Below are 16,588 nucleotides of genomic sequence, written 5' to 3'. Positions count from 1 at the left end.
GTAAAAAATTCCACTGCAATAGGATAAAAAAAATACCAAAAAGCTGTTCATAGTGCTTTATGTATTAAGCACGGAATTTCCTGAGGAGCCTTTACAGACCAACCCGCAATAATTCATATATACACATAAACCATTAAGAGTTGTAAGTAGATTACGTTTTAACTGTAAAATCTGTTTTTACCTAAGAACCTTTGTGCCCCTGCACACCACACTGCTGTGCCACCGAACAAGTAATGAGTGAAGCATAAACCAATATTAGAAGAGTTCCTACCAGTTCAACGAGGTAGACTTTCTCTGTAGATCGCAACACTTCGCTGAAGTGCTCGTCGGCGGTCTTGGACCAGTTTTTGCTGCCGCCGGCCGGCACCATGTCTGCCAAGTGGCACTTGGTGACCAGGGGAGGAAGTTCTGCCAGGGACTTCTCCAGGGGCAAAACTTCGGATTTTGGGACGGTCACTACGGCTCCACGGTCAATGAGCCGTACCTGAAAGCAATGCAAAAAACTTAAAGGGGCCCTCTAACAATATTTGAGCTTCTGCATTTTTTATGCTTTCAAGGCGAAAGCCTTATATGTCTCATCGTTCAGTCGACCTACAAAGTCTTCGAGCGAAAACACGTCAACGACACGAAAAGTATGAAAACATGTCAGCGACACGAAAGGTACCAAAACTCACGGTTCGTCACTGGACCACGAGATGGCGTTACTTGTGCCAGAATCGGCGCAGTCACGCGCGCTGGGCAAACCCAGCAGGAGGAGGACACTCTCGCTCGGGCAGCGGTGAGGAGCGGGCGGGCGACATGCCGCGAGATGAACGGTGCCAAAAGTGCGTCGTCAGAGCGCGCTGTCTTTAAAGGGTCACTATGACCGAGATCAGCGCTTGGGCTTTTGCCTTCAAGTCGTCTTAGAGATAACATAAGAGACCCTGTGAATTTTACCTCATTAGTGGGTCGGGCCTCTCAAAGACCAAGTAGTAGCCACAAAATATTAGCGCATCATATTTTAATTTGATCAGGCAAAACAGCACGTCTGGGGGCGCCCCTCTGTGTTCCAAACGCGCAGTTGGCGTTGTTTTATGGTCGACTTTGTGATTGGCAGTGTGCGCAAGAGCCGTCAAAATTTCTTTTATGCAGGCTAAATAAAGTGTACAGTGATGTGATTGGCCTGAGCCGTTTTGGAGCACCTTCTGGAGCAGCCAAAACAGAGTTTTGGAGCAACAAAACTGGCTTTTGGAGCAGCTAAAACAGTGTTTCGGAGCAGCAAAAGTGGCTTTTGGAGCAGATATTCTTAGGAAAAAAAAAAAAAAAAGATATTCATTTCAAGTGGTGGACAACCGAAGGACACATTGCTCGCCGCAATCAACCAATTATTGTCGAGATAGGCCACCTGGGAGTCTTTTAACATGTAACTGAAAGGCTAATGACATGACACATTTTGCAATGCTTCAGTTAAATGACATAAATGTATCGGACCAAACTGCAGATATTTAAATTTATTTGAAAATTACCAGCTTAGTACTAAATATCACATCATTAGGTTGACTAGTAATATAATAAATGGAACCAGTCTCCAACTGGTGAAACACGTAACTACTGCCGTGCAATGCGAAATTGTCGCGCGAGCGGAGATGGCTGTTCGATCGAAACCATGCCATTCCGCTCCGTCTCCAACTAATTTTCAAAATTGTATGCAAAATGTAACTGTCCAACATACGACAAAAAAAAAAAAAAAACAAAAAAAAAACAGTCCAGCGGCACGTGCTTGCCAGGCCGGCAGGCGAGGCACAAGCTAAACACAGAAGAAAAAAAAAGAACCTGAGCTTATCGATGCAAGACTTTTCAAGTCATCGCAAGCCAGGGTCCAAAAATTCTTGGAGCGCTTTGTGCAAGGACTGAACTCGAGACAAATAAGCACGCTGTGCGGGTTCAGCATGCGGACATTGCCTACTTTGCTTTAGCTCACTTCTATTCACCAACATCTTTCGCGGCTGATTTTTCCCGTACCGGGGTACGTTTCGAAAGAAAGCCTACCGATAGAAACCTAGGCAATCAATACTTCGACACAGCAGTCTTTGAGCTAAAGAGGAATTTTTGTAGTAGCGCATTAAACGAGAACAGAATTGTCGATGAACATGCGGCAGTCCTTACGTTTCAGTTAGAAAGTGCCATAACTGGAGTGACATGGGAGGGCAACATCCGATGTCGCGCGACCATGGTGACTGGCAGGTAGGGACCAAATATAGTTTGGCCACGGCCGTTGCTTTCAGGAGCGAGCGCTTCAGCTCACAAAGTAACTCCCACCATGCAAAAACATGGTTTCGCTTCACAGCATGACGGCATGGCTGGTACCCAGCACGCTAGCGTCGGGGTGTCCACACACGCCCACGTCTATCATTGAATTTTTTTTTTTTTTTTTTTAAGGACACGAGACGAGAGACGGCGGGAAAAACCATGCAAGACCGGATGAACGATTGATGCAGGGTACTTTGTGTCGGACGGCTGCTTGCACCACCTAGCTTACGCGTGCTCAATTACGATACTCAGTTTAGTTTCGGTTTTCAAAGGCGACCAAAATTGGTCCTTTGGCGCAGGCTTGGCGCAGATTGCCCATATTTTGTCAAAATGTAGCAGGATGTAGCAGGGTTAGCCCCTTGGCGCAGTTTGGCGCAATTGGCGCAGCAATCACATCACTGAGTGTATCACTTCGTGAAGTATTGTTATACTTTTAAAAAGTAATTTCCCTTTAAAAAAAAAAAGGTTAAAAAAATTAAAAAAAAAGTTTTTTACAATTGTGCAGAAAAAAAATTCTGATGGCACCTAAGCATTTCTTACGAGTTGTGAATGCGAAAGCATGAACGTCGTTATTCTGCTCCCTTAGTTCGTCTGCAGTGCACTGGTGTGGACAACCACGTTTCGGTACTGCCGAAGTTGCGGCCGCCGCCGATATACATGCCTCAGGCGCTGCCATGTTCCTCGGCACTGAGAGGACCAGAAGCGGCAAGTGCACCAATATGCAGCACACACGACACAGCACTCAACAGGCTTAGAAGAGGGAAATGCCACATTGCTTTCCTCAAACTCGTTCACTTCAAAACATAAGTGTAGGGACTTGCAGCTAATGCAAACCATGAATGGTATATATAAAAAGGGACCTTAATCGAACCTGCACATCTTCTGCCGCAGACTCCACACAGCCACGCTCCCAGCCGGTGGTGTGCTTTACGGCGCACAGGTCTCCAGCCTCCCAGGACAGATCGGCGCAGTTTTCGGCCAAGCTGCAGGCTTGCTGCAGCTCAGCAGCAATGCTGAATTAAGGCAAGCAAAAACATTGTTAACATAAAAAAACAACCTGCATTTGAACTCTAAAGGCTAATCCATACATTTCTGTTCGTCTTTGACCGACGACTGCAGTACGACCGCTCGTGGCTGCTTACGATGGGACAACACACCAATTCCATCCATCTGGTAGCACCGGAACCCTTCCGATCCGCACATACCTTCTAATATTTTATTCGCCATGGTCTTAAAATACTTAAAATGTTATAACTGGGGTGAGTATTTTCTGGTGTTTACCAACGAGAAAAATTGGTGGATGTATTTCTGTCTATTAATATTTTTCGAACACTGGTGTATTTCGGCTGGACGAATCGTGACGAGGCTAAAAATGGTGATTATCAATGAAAAAAAATTATATTTATTTTTGCATTGGAATTGTATTTCTAAAAGAAGAAATGTCCTAAAAAGTAAAAGACAAACGAGGCTTTGTACACCCTTGGTCGACATGAATAAATGCTGCCACAGCGAGGTATCACCCTTGCATATGCAGCCGGATCCATACAAGATCAATCCGCTCATTTTATACTTTCAAACCATCGCTGCACAGCAAGCATTAGCTCTATGAAAGCGTCCGTATCCTTAACTAACCTCTCTCTTCGTAGAAAAATATTTCTGCTATGCCTGTTTCACAGGATTTATCGCACTAACCCGACACTTCACCAAGCACCGTTATCGAACCATCTTGCACCAATCAACAACTATAAGTAAGAGCTCCCCACAGCAGCATGTCTACTTTTAATGCCTCCTTCTTACCCCCAAATCCTAAATTGATTGGAATCACCTTCCGGCAGTCACAGCTTCAATGCCTAACACTGCTAATTTTAGAATTACAATTACTAATTTGTTAAATAATGTTTCGTATTAATTTTGTATTTTTGCCTTGTTTTTTGTTTTAGAGCACAGCTGTTAGGGGCCCGTTTCCGGCTTGAGCGGCGTCGCCGTAACTGCGAGGACACGTGACCCCCCCCTGAGGTCACGTGACCCCTCCCCCCAGGTTCACGTGACTTCCCCCACGGTTGAGACGACCGGTTGCAATCGCAAGTACATAAATCTTTGGATGCACATCCAAAACTGTTATGGTTCCATCCATGTATGGGCTGCACCTAAAAAATTAGCCCCAAAATTTGAAAAAAAAAAAAAAAAAAAAAAAAAAAAAAAAAAAAAAAAAAAAGAAAGAAGTGAGGCCTTGCGCGAGTTTATACGGTACATTCCATCACTAAATGGAAACTTTTAGTGTTTATGCAATCATGACACACAAGGTGCTTGTTTATGCAGAGGGGCCCTCGCAAGGTCGAGAAGCTTAGTGTATCGCTTCCAGCAGTTTTAGGGGCGAAGCTCCTTAGGGTCTAGCCTTATCACGGCGTCCGTGCTCACATCAATCTTGCTGGTGCTCGTGCTCGTGATTGTGCTCGTGAGTTCACGTGCTCACGTGCTCGTGTAGGGCAAAAAAAAAAAATGTTTGCGCAGTCGGCAGGATTCGAACCTGTGCGGGGAGACCCCAATGGATTTCTAGTCCGTTGCCTTAACTACTCGGCCACGACTTCGGGACAAGTAGGGGGCTCCGAGATTGTGGTAGCAACTCAAGAGCTGGGGATGTCATGGATGAAACGTTGCATGGAGCCACTCAACGTCTATACAGGATAGGGCACTGCGGTCAAATGTGTATATAATTGCGTTAAACTTTGCATGCATTGGCTCAACGTTTATAGACTGGAGGGCGCTGCGGTCAAATGCTCAATTGCGTATATAACCACGTTCCATACCACAAATTCTCTTTCCGACATAGATGAAAACGAACGAAAAGCTCGGGATGCTGCGGCTCAGCGTCTACGCAGAGAAGCACCACCAGAGCTTCGCCCCAATCAACATCATTCACCACGTGGAGATGCGGTCAATTTTTGCTCTGCTGTGCATTTTTTAGTTTCTGCACGAGTGTTCAGGCGTTTGTGCTTCTGCTTCGTGCACTTTGCTTCGTAAGCCAACAGACTCGACACAGTGCGCCGTGATTCGAAAACTTGCAGAAAAAGAGCTCACCCTGAAGAAGAAGAAACTACGAGACAAGCATATCTCCGAAGATGCGAACTCGACAGTGAGAAGGAGAAAAGCAGTGATGATGAGTGCAGTCAAAACGTACACACTATTTTCCTGATTCTCGTCCCCTTTTCCCTTCCCTTCCCTTCTGCTACGCCCTCGAGTGAAATAACTTTACATTCGCGTTGTAATAGTAATAATTTTCTTCTCTTTTTAGGGGCTTCAAAGCTTGCCCTCACGTTTTATATGTGCAAGTACGGTATAACCGCAACATCTCCAATGCTACCAGCATGTCAGTGGCTCGTGGCGCTTGCTGTAATTCTCGTTCGCGACAATTTTTTCGTAGAAAACGACTTGCAAAACACATTTTGTGTTAAAGGAAGCCACCGACCTCTTGAGACCGGCTTTCTGCGCCGCCAGGTGCACATAGAATCCTGCAGGAGACTCGGCGTGGGCGACGTCCATGGCCACGTAGTTCTCCGAGGGGGGCGGACGGCTGGAGGAGGGGGCCATCTGGTGGGCCGAGTGTGCGCTCATCTCCAGGGCGGCCAGCAGCGCCTCTGCCCCGTTGGGGGGGCTGCCGCACGACTCCTTGACCTGCCGCTTCTTCCTCGAGTTAGCCCGGGAGGTTTCTTCGAACACATCCACGAGCGAGAGCGCCTGCGCGCCGGTAGACGGGGTCCTCACACGCGGAACTTCCACCATCATGGACCTGGAAGCGGTGGCAGAAACCATGAAGACACACTCTTTTCTTTTAACTGCGGTAACATTTACGAGCGGATCCAACACGCCTGTGCGTGCGTGGCTCGGTCTGCGACCAACGAAGCAGGCAGCGGGCAACTGTTTTACGACTACCGTATTTCCTGGAGTGTAGGTCGCGGTCTGTTTCCCAAATTTCCGTAGGCGTGCCTTATACAATAGTGTGACTTTTGTGCATTTTTGAAAGACTATGTATTGACTTTAAATGTATGAAATGTATGGACATTTCATACATACAGGAATATGTATCGACACTTATGACAAAAAATGAACGTCGCAGCACCAACTGATGGCCTGCTCTTCAGGCGTTCAAAGACTGTCAAAAGCGTGGCAACGGAGGTCCGCGCTACAGCGACTCCGCGTCCCAGTTTTCACAGTACTCCAGAACTATGTGCGACTTGTACTAAAGTACAACTTACATACCAACCTATTCGTGAAAACGGATGTTTATCGGAAGGGGGGAGGGGGGGGAGACTTGCACAACGTGCAACTTATAGACAGGACAACACGGTATTTAAATTTTGCATATGGGGGGGTAATGCACAAGACAAACGTAATACAATGTATTAGCTTTTGAACAGCAAACACGGGTCCTATTATCTTTACACCGATATAGCAAGAGAGAAACATTTGAATTCTAGTAATGCTCTAACGAAAGTCGTTGGTTGGTCAAAGGAGGCCTGGCCTGTCTGTGGGAAGTAGACCTTTTGATCAGAAAATTATGTGAATTGGTTTTAAGCTTGATTAGAAGACTTCGTGGGCATTGATAAAAAAAATTCCAAAAATTTTCACAGCGGTTCCTAAGAAACATTTACGCGGCAAAAGACGGTGCAAAATGCTAACGCATTTTATGCAGCAATTTCGCAACACTATTTTTTTCCTTTTTTTCTGGAAGAAAAAATAATGCGCTGAATTTTGATCCCCTGAAACAGCAGCAAACAAGCCTCTAGAATTTTCACTCTTGGGAAGGTTTCAAATGTCCGATTCACTTAAACCACTAAAAGTCACATTTTTCAACACTTCTGAATGTGGCCCTTGGGACGTTTGACAGAAGTTGTGACTGTCTAAAAATAGCTCTACTTAAAAAAAAAAAAAAAAAAAAAAAGGTGAACATAATAAGGTTCAGGAATTTCCAGAAGATCCCGTTGCTGACTAACAATCTGGATGTAGCGAGCAAAAACCGAATCACTATTGGTGAGACAAGGACCCCGAGCAATTGCTGCCGACAGGTCACCTCTTTCTTTGTGGCAAAGTCTTGGCACCAACAACATTAACATGTTTGTCCCCTTCCTTCCAGACAGAGAGCAGATGTGTTCGCGGCTCCCCCGTTCTCGCATCGATCCTTGACTGCGCTCATCAGGCTCCCCCGCCTTTCCTCTTTTGATTTTAAACTGAGAAAGGAGGCAGAAATCTCATAACCAGATGAATTCCAAAACCTCCGGAACATTGCAGAAAGTAGGCAGTGACGCGTTTTTAGAAAGTGGTGGGAACACTCACAAGGGCCCGGTGCTCACTGCAACCTTCTCCTGCACAAGAAGGGCGTTGACACACAGGTCAAAGTCCTCTTTGCCAGGGATGTACAAGGTGACGTTGGGAAAACCCTTCGGACCAGTGGCAGCTAAAAGGAGTGGACACGATCAGGGAGTGCACAGAGCAAGGCGGAACAAAACAGAGAAACACTTGCTACGAGTATCGGACCCGAGACACTGGTGCGGGCGAACGAAGAGGCAGGGTAATAGACAAAGGATAGCCGTTTTCCGTCCAGTCTCGAGAATAACGTGTTGCATGCAAACTTCCCAACTAGCCCGGCGGCACTCTTGTGACTAAGAGAGGAAAATAAAAATTACAGGAGGAGGACACTCAAGACTGCTTACGTGTAGGAAGGTGAAAGCATTATAGTCCCACGGGGGAAATGGTTTCGAGTAATGTTTCTATACGTATCAAAGTTTAGGACGACGTATAGGATGACGTCCTAGAAATTGACGCCAAGTACGGTGTCTACGACGGCCTCTCGGACAATGTCGAGGATGACTTCTAGGATTACCTCTAGGACGGCTTTAAGGATGACGTCGAGAACGACGCCTAGAGGACGACGTCGAGAATGACGCCTAGGGGACGTCAAGAACGACACCTAGAGGACGACATTTAGGAAGATCTCTAGGAAGACGTCAAGAATGACGTCAAGAATGACATCTAGGACGACGTCTAGGACGACCTCAAGAATGACGCCAAGGATGTCGTCGTCCTTGAGTATTTGATTGAGCGGCGCATGCTTGATGATCCATTTTTATGGCTATATTTTGGGCACAATAACGCCGCTTTTTCACACAATGAGACAAGTAAAGCTTTCGCCTTAAAAAAGACTATACAGGCTCAATCACGCCGACCAACACCAGCAAACACAGATTGCGTCCCGCACAAGCCACGCTTTGTTTGTGGCTTGTCCTAGATTTTTTTTTTTTTCATGCATTTCTTTATTATCTTTATTTTTATTTATCTTTATTATATTTTTGTTACTTTTTATTAATTTTATTTTCATCTGTTTTACTTTAATTATTTCATGAATTCTTTTATTTCATTACTTTCAGCCAATATTTTATGCTCTGGCTGGCATGCTTTCATTCATTCAAAACAATTCCCCCTTCCAGACCTAGCCCAGAGCTCAGTGGCTGCAGTATCAGATTACCACCACACTGACCAACGTTTGAGGGCTCCAGCCTTGTATGTATGCTTTATATATAAGCAGGGGCTTTGGAAGTATATCTGATGCGTGGGGGCGACGTCTGGGGGCTCTTGTATCATCGTGCAGTTCACCTCTCTCTCTCTCTCTCGATATATATATATATATCTATTCAACATGCAACAGCTTTACGGGTGGTGGGAGGGGAGAGGAGGGGGCGGTCGGAACAGCTTTGAATGTGGGGGCATGCACCCACTGGTGTAGAACCTGTGGGGGTGCCTGCCCCCCACTGCCCCCAAATTTCGGAGCCCCTGTGTATAACATTTCATTCAATCATGTTTATTTTCTATGCTTATGAACAGCCTATACCTTAGTATAATGATGCACAAACATTGAGATTACAAATTAATCGGAAACAACTTAAATGTCAAGAAATGTGAGTTAAAAACATATTTCCGCTGCACGGGGGGCGTTATACAAGTGTACTATGCGGGTCATGGGGCTCCTTGGGACCATCAAATTAACACTGGTCTTGTTACATAAGAGCAATAACTTGCTTTCCATTTGCTGTGAGAAAGTGGCATCTGGGCATATTTTGTTGAAGCAACACACTGGTATCGTATAGGTATGACTTGCTCACATCAACTGCCCCGGACTACAGCAGGGTTGAAAGTTGAGCTAGTTACCTGACTACTTTTCCCGCGATACAACAGGGAAAGAATGTACATGCATCTGTTTACCATTCATACAAAAACTATCACATTTGTTGAGCGGAATTTAATCAATGTCATTAATCTAGTTACAAAATTCACTTGAACGCGAGCTCTCTGAAGAGATCCAGATTGGAAGCTGACGTTTTACTAGAATGAGTAGGGTTTTTTACACAAGTCTCCTAGCTAAACACTGATAGCTCCTCTGAGCCCTCCTATAAAGTATGCATCAAGTTCTTGTCAGCTTCCACTGCCTTCCTGCTTTATCAAACTTCCTTTAGAGTGCCGTAGCTTTGCTTGCTTATTTTGATGTGAAACATCCTTTAAGTAGGTGATCAGCATTTTGTGAATATGAGCGTGGCTGCAAAGCTCGATGCCGATTGGTTAATGGGTGAAGTCACAGACCAGAGGGGTAGGCGAGGAGGAGCTCCACCACCTGTGCGCACTAATGAAGGGGGGCTTGAGAGTATGGAAGGCTCTGGAAGATTGCCAGGTTTATGACCCCCATACAAGTTTGTTATGCTAGAAAGTTTCTTGTATGCAACACAACTACCTAGCAATTTTCCAAATTTTTTGCACTTTCATATTACTTCTCAGAAAGGTTGCGTAAATCGACAAATTCCATCTATTTTGATCTTGTTTCTCTTATGTGTAAAGTCTTTTTCCTCCTAAACTTCTTTTTGTATATTTTATTGTTGAATCGCTGCTTACCGATTTGTTTAGCTTTTTATTTTCTCCCTATAGTCGTGATTGTGTATTTTTTCTGTATACTAGGTTTAATTCTTGTATTTCCCTCTTGGGGCTTCAAATAATCTGTAGTATCCTAAAAAAAAAAAAAAAAAAAAAAATACAACATTTATTTTTACAAGGTAAATTTTGGGAGCTCACAGGTCAATTCGAGGAGTGAGGATTAACTTAAACCACCTTGCAGATCTTCTGTAACACAACCAGAAGCCTACGCTAGATTGCGGGCACCTCTGCCGGGATCCGTACAGCGCCACTTTGCCACGGCACCAGCAAAGCCGAAAACATTAAAGACAAAAGTCTTTAAAATTTTATTACAGGGATGCTAACCCAAAACTAAGCCAGGAAAACTAAAAGGCTAACCTGCAGTTAGGAGTTACACTTCCAATTCACTTTTTGGAGTGACGTTGGTAAATACACAAAACTCTCAGTCTCTGCAGAGATAGCAAAACACAATTTCTGCAGTGCCCTCTTGAAGGCTACTCTGTAGTCCATCGAAGTAGAGGCCCTTTTCCTCTTTCCCTCTTCTCTCCACCAAAAAAAGCGAGCAAAAAATATGAACCCTGCGAAACACATTTTAAAGCATCCGTTTTTCAGCAAGCTATTCCTATACCTTGCAGTCGATGTAACAAAAAGAAGAGAAAAAGAAAAAAAAAAAAAAGGTTTGGTGTGACGAGTGCTTACAATGGACCTTCATTTTCAGACTCCGACTTGAGGTCAGCTTCGTCAATTTGTTCTTGGCCTAAAGCGAGACAAAAGAGTTGGAAACAGACCTGTTAGGATAAAATAAACACTCACCCAGAAAGTTCCACTCAATGCATGAGTTTTAGCATTACACCCAAAGAGCTGCACAAAGGATCCTGCACTTGTCATGACAATCTGCCAAGCTTCTATACTCCGTTTCACCTTCAGTCCGAGCGCAGCAGACGCTAGGAGTAATCCCAGCCAATCCAGCTTGGAGAGAATGTCATGTGACCTTGAGCTCCCTGTGTCCCTCTGCCCGACCGGCAGGTCACGCGATTTTCTCCCGGCGCTGGATCGGCTGGGATGGCCTCTGGCGTCCACTGCGCTCAGACTGAAGGTGGAACGGAGTATAGCTTTTAGGCTTCTTTAACTTCCCAACGGTTCACTCAGTTGCTGTGCATTTGTTTAAAAAGAAAATCAATTGGTTGGTAACTATTTTTATTATTTTCAGTGACACTGTAGGCCAACGAAGAAAGAAGACTTGTTTGAAAATTTTTTTCGGACACTACTTAATCAAACCTAGACCCAGTTGGAAAGTTTCGACTTGGAATTAATTCTAAAGCATGTAAACTAATGCATATAAATACAGACGGCCTGCAAAAATCGGTTTCGTAACATATTTACTAGAGGTGCAAGAAGGTGGTTGACGTTTACAGGGAAAAAATCTAAAAATAAACTTGCCTCGTTCAAAAGAAAGAAAAAAAATTACATGCATGCTCATTCGACTAAATGCAATGAAATGCGGTAGCTTTGCAGGAACATCGTTAGTGAAAACAATTAGGAAAGGGAATGGTAAGGTGATGAAATGGTTGTAATACGCTGTGCACACATCGAAGAAGATGTCAAGGACGGCGTCTAGGATGACCTGTAGGACGATTTCAAGGATGGCATCTAGGACGACTTCAAGGACAACTTCTAGGATGATGCCAAGGACATCGGGTCACGTCAGTTTCAGCTACCAGCGGTCGCATAACCTTGAGCTTCAGCCACGAACGTTACGTGGCCGTGAGGACATGACCATGAGCGTGGTTGGGCTTATTAAAAGACACATGCAAAGGAAAAAGCTTTTTTTTTTTTATAAACAGGCTAGATGAAAAAAGAATATTATAAAATGAATTAACAACGAAGAAAGAAAAAATTTACAACTATATTTACGGCGCAAAATGAATTTGTAGTTGGTGCCCGCGGGAGCCGCTGCTGGTCACATCTTTGGGGCCGCTGCGCTGTGTCGCCGCCGCCCCAAAGACACGCTGCCGCTGCACGCAGAGCGTTGTGCGACACCGCTTCAACGCGTTTCTCCACGCCACCGTTGCCGCACAAGTTCGTCTGCTTCGGGGCGCCGCCGCCGTCATCTGACCGGCGCACAGGTCTATCACGTCTACTTGCGCTTTTTCAGGAGTTTCCTTTGGGCCCTAAAAGTTACTTCTTAATCTTAGTTTTTTGTTATACTTCACAGAAAGATGAATAAGTTACCTTTGGAGGCCAAAGGAACTTTCCGAAAGAGCGCAAGCACCACGTGACAAATAAGGGCCAGTCACGTGATAAATAAGGGCCACTTTTCCGCGGCGGTCGCGGGCGCCAACTACGAATTCGTATAGCGCCGTAAATACAGCTCTAAAAATGTTTTTTCTTCGTTGTAAAATCGTTTTATGACTTTCTTTTTCCATCTAAGCTGTGTAAAAAAATATTTTTTTTCCTTTGCATGCATTCTTTAAAGGGGCGATGCAACAATTTTTGTACTATGCGCAAATACCGCTTAGAACGGATCCCTGACGTTAATGACCTATGAAACACGCGTTCGTTTTTTATACCGCGTAATCAAAGTCCCAGAAAAAAATTAAAGAAAAACATGCAGCGCTCATTCCCTTAACTCGCAGTCAGAACAAGCAGCCACGTGATCCGGAGCCAATCATATGCCGCCAATGTTGATCATAGCCACGCGCTGGGGTTGGCTAAAGCACAGGACACGTGCTGAGTTCCAGACATTGTTATGGCTCGACTATTGTCGTCGTTGCAGTGATTAGACACGAACCACTACCCGAATGCTTCTCGAGCTAGTAATTATCACGAGCCCAAATCGAGTGCCCACACAATGCTCGGGTCCAATCTATGAACCGCATTCAAATATCGTCATTGGGGTGTGCTGCGATTCCGACGTTACGTCATCAAATTCTGCAAAGGAGGTTGCTTTTGTCCCTGAAATTACACCGCAACAAAGGGGTTTCTTGGCGAGTGGTGTTGCGTGCGAGTATCCTTGAGTCCTAGGTGTGCCAGTAAACTCGTGTAAAGTGAAAAACATTCCAAATGAATGCCGTTGCACCGCTCCTTTAAGCTGCCGCTTTAAAACAAAAACCCGTCCTAGCCTCGTTTGCTCGCAGCTGGGTAACTATTACTGCGGCAGAAAGGTAACCGAATTTTCCTATGAAGGGGAATTTTAGGTCATGTGACCAGCATAGTAGGGACGGTGGGGAAACATGGCGGTGCCCCTCTGAGCGAGCGTCGCTCGCTTTGGAGCTAATATGTTGTACTTGCTGCACTACTGGGCACGTTTGTCAGCAATGAATGGTGCAGGAGCTGTCACTTTCCTTTACCTCACTTAAATCGCAAACTATGAGCAATTATCTCGCCATATTTTCTAGATCGTCTTCCGATTCTGGGCATTCCCAAGCCTAAAGGGATGCGGTAAATTGTCAACGTGGAAATGGCTTTGGAATCTTAGTGGATTGCCTGGACTCGATCGGCCGGGCATTGATGGCACGCAGAAGCAGACCGCATACCAATTTCCACTGGAGCCGAAGTGTGCGATTTTCAATTTTATGTATTGTTCTTATATGCTGGCAAACTATGCTGTTGGTGTGCCTCCCTCTTTTTACTGCTCACTTCTTCCTGATCATTTCTAGCTCTGAACTTCACCGCCCTCTCTCACACTGGAAAGGAAATTTCCCCAAGGCTGGTTTTGACTTCAGACAGCCAACCACAAGGGTTGACTGGGTTTTACATTACTTATTATTCGTACCACGAGCAACAAAATGTTTTTTCTTAAGCTCCATTGTTTGCCGCGCTGCGTCGCGAAAACCCGACAGCGAGAGTGCTTGGGGTCCCTCGTTAGAAAATGTTTTGAAAGAAAGCCACTAATATTCCCTAGAACCATTAGGTGACATGAGCTACCACCCTATAATAAAACACAGAGCTATCGCGCATCCAGCTCTCGTCAAACTTGGCTAGGTACTTGTACGTACCAAGTAAAAAATGCTGTTAACTTTTTACCGCAGTCAAAGTTTACCGGCTCTGAGCAAACGGACCCAGGGGAAATCTACGCAACCACTTGGCATACGTGCACACCTAAGAGACGTGCTGCCAACAGATGGCGTACGCCACGTCGAGGGAGCGTCAGCCGTTTCGGGTTATGACAGCAGACGATCCCGCACAACAACCCGAGTCAACCGGCGCTCTCTCGACGCCGCTTACGCCACCTGTCGGCAGCACTCCTCACTACGCTTGCATCGCCTGCCAGAAGAGGTTCCCATACCTTTTTTTTTAAATAAGGCAAGTTCATCTCTTCATCTTTTTCGCTGTAAACTTTCATCACCTGCTGGCATCTACAGCAAATTGCAGGAGACACATTGAGAAACCAATCTCTGTGGGACACCCAAAGTGCCTTAAAAGCATTTGTTAACATGCTGTACACACTTGGTGGAAGCAAGACAGTTCCGATCATTGCAAGGAGGACATTCCCAAAATTGTTTCCACCAAGTAAAGAACTAAATACATTAATTCAGGTTTTAAACAACGAATGACCGGTTACACTTCGAAAACTGGAAGCCACTCTAGTGACACTCTGCCATTGCTATCAGCCGATTCACACGACGGACCAAATCGCCATTTTTGTCCGCGAACTGCGTACCACGTGACCGTCACGTCACCGATTCCTGCGATCCGCACCTTACCTGTGGTCGCGCGGATCGATAAAGTCGAGGGCCTTTTCACTTACTAATTTTTGGCGGGAGATCGACTTGAAAACCGTTTAGTCTGGCAACAATACAATCTTTTCTTTTTTTTTTTTTTTTTTTTTTCGGGTGATTAAAACGAAAATGGCGCACCACTGTGTTTTGGTTCATTTTCATTGTTGTGTTGGTTCATTTTGTTGCACGATTCTTTGTTTGACGCGTGAAAGACACTGCAGAAACTTTGTCCGGCCGACGCAACGCAGGTTCTGGTACTCCTCCGGGTCCGTGTCAAGAAGCTCCCGTCGAAAAAAACTTGTCCGGCACGCAGCGATTATTCTTGCATGTCCAATCGATCTTTCACCGAGCAACTCTTCTTGTGGCTGTGGTGTACTTGAGTGCTGTGCACGAGCGCAGGGTGCGTAAAGGCATCGTAGAGTCTGTGAAGGCATCTCCAAATGCCTTTTTGCATCCCAGAACTTCGTCGCTTCTATGCCTAACCCTTCTCGAGCATGAACATGACTGTGTCACTGTCATGCCTTGGGTGGTAAAGCTAGAAACCCTTTGTGCGAAGCCTATCAAGGTGTTCTGTCTCGATCTGCACATAAAAGCGGCGTACAACTCATTGCGGTAGCAAACGTCGATTTCACTTTTGGAGAACGGAACCACGGTGCGATGTTGAAGCTTTGCAGCACTATGGGGTGGCGAACAGGCTCAGTCCGCCCTTGCTGGCATCTGCTCGTCGTCTCCCTCTTGTGGATGCGCTCGAAAAACGGACGAACCGCGGATATGTCATCACGTGATCGATCCGTCCGCAGATCAGTCCATCGTGTGAATCAGCCATATACAGCAACACGAAATCAGCACTTGCTCAGTGGATGGAACAAAAATGGTACGCGTACAATATTGGCAAAAAAAAGGCCGCGGAGAAAAAGCCTCTTCTCTGCAACAAAATGGTTTACAACGAGAGAAAAAAAGGCGAGAGACTGGTCGACACGGTCGCACCTCGTTGGACCAGGAGTTCCCCGCAAGGGGTGCGACGTCTGCCAGTGCCACCTGGACGGCCTGTATGGGCAGGCGCATGAAGCGGTCCGGGATCTTGCGCACGGACAGGCCCGGGACCACATCCTTGTTGCCGTAGTCCACGTACAACACCTCCACCTGGGCCCCGCCGGGGAGGGCCACCACCTGCGCCCGGTACCACAGCTGGTCCGGCAGGAACTGGGCCAGGCACACCGTCCCTGCCACCGAGAAAGTGTCGTGAGAAACGTTTCCACCCCGAGAGCAGCCGCCAATGAAACATAGGGCGTGCAATCGCGCCGGCCACACGCTCGCTACGTCCCAGGCTCCGACATGAAAGCGCCAAGGCTGGCCCTAAGAATGCTACGCATTCAAAAGCTTGGCAGTTTCAATGCTCTACTAGCGTACAGTGAACTAGCACCCTGATTCGCGGCATAGTCTGCCGTTGCTCTTACCGACTTGCGGTGCGTAGACGATGTCCATTTCGGCGCTTCTTTTGTTGCAGTGCTCCTGCAACTCGTTGATCATGCTGTGCAGGTACTCTACGTTGCTGCTGAGCTGGAGAAAAAGTACAGGTGTACTCAAGTCCTCCAAAGAGGCCTTAAACACCTTAACGAGGCGGA

At 46.0% G+C, this 16,588-nt stretch overlaps 1 protein-coding gene across 2 annotated transcripts in view; it reads right to left on the bottom strand.

Annotated features, from left to right (window-relative positions):
- The window catches only part of LOC8034031 (RING finger protein 17), a 95,041-nt gene that overhangs the window by 27,210 nt on the left and 51,243 nt on the right, over positions 1 to 16,588 (bottom strand). For both annotated transcript variants that reach the window (XM_040211041.2, XM_040211040.3), the window contains 7 exons: positions 16,421 to 16,523; positions 15,951 to 16,186; positions 10,942 to 10,999; positions 7,621 to 7,741; positions 5,756 to 6,076; positions 3,161 to 3,302; positions 272 to 484 (listed from right to left, as the gene is read on the bottom strand). In XM_040211041.2, the coding sequence (XP_040066975.1) occupies positions 272 to 484; positions 3,161 to 3,302; positions 5,756 to 6,076; positions 7,621 to 7,741; positions 10,942 to 10,999; positions 15,951 to 16,186; positions 16,421 to 16,523 (1,194 nt within the window). The remainder of the gene's footprint in view (positions 1 to 271; positions 485 to 3,160; positions 3,303 to 5,755; positions 6,077 to 7,620; positions 7,742 to 10,941; positions 11,000 to 15,950; positions 16,187 to 16,420; positions 16,524 to 16,588) is intronic.

This window comes from Ixodes scapularis, unplaced genomic scaffold, assembly GCF_016920785.2.
Source record: "Ixodes scapularis isolate PalLabHiFi unplaced genomic scaffold, ASM1692078v2 PGA_scaffold2__306_contigs__length_199485367, whole genome shotgun sequence".
Lineage (NCBI taxonomy): Eukaryota > Metazoa > Arthropoda > Arachnida > Ixodida > Ixodidae > Ixodes > Ixodes scapularis.
Note: the sequence above shows the minus strand (reverse complement) of the source record. Positions and strands in the feature narration are given on the sequence as shown.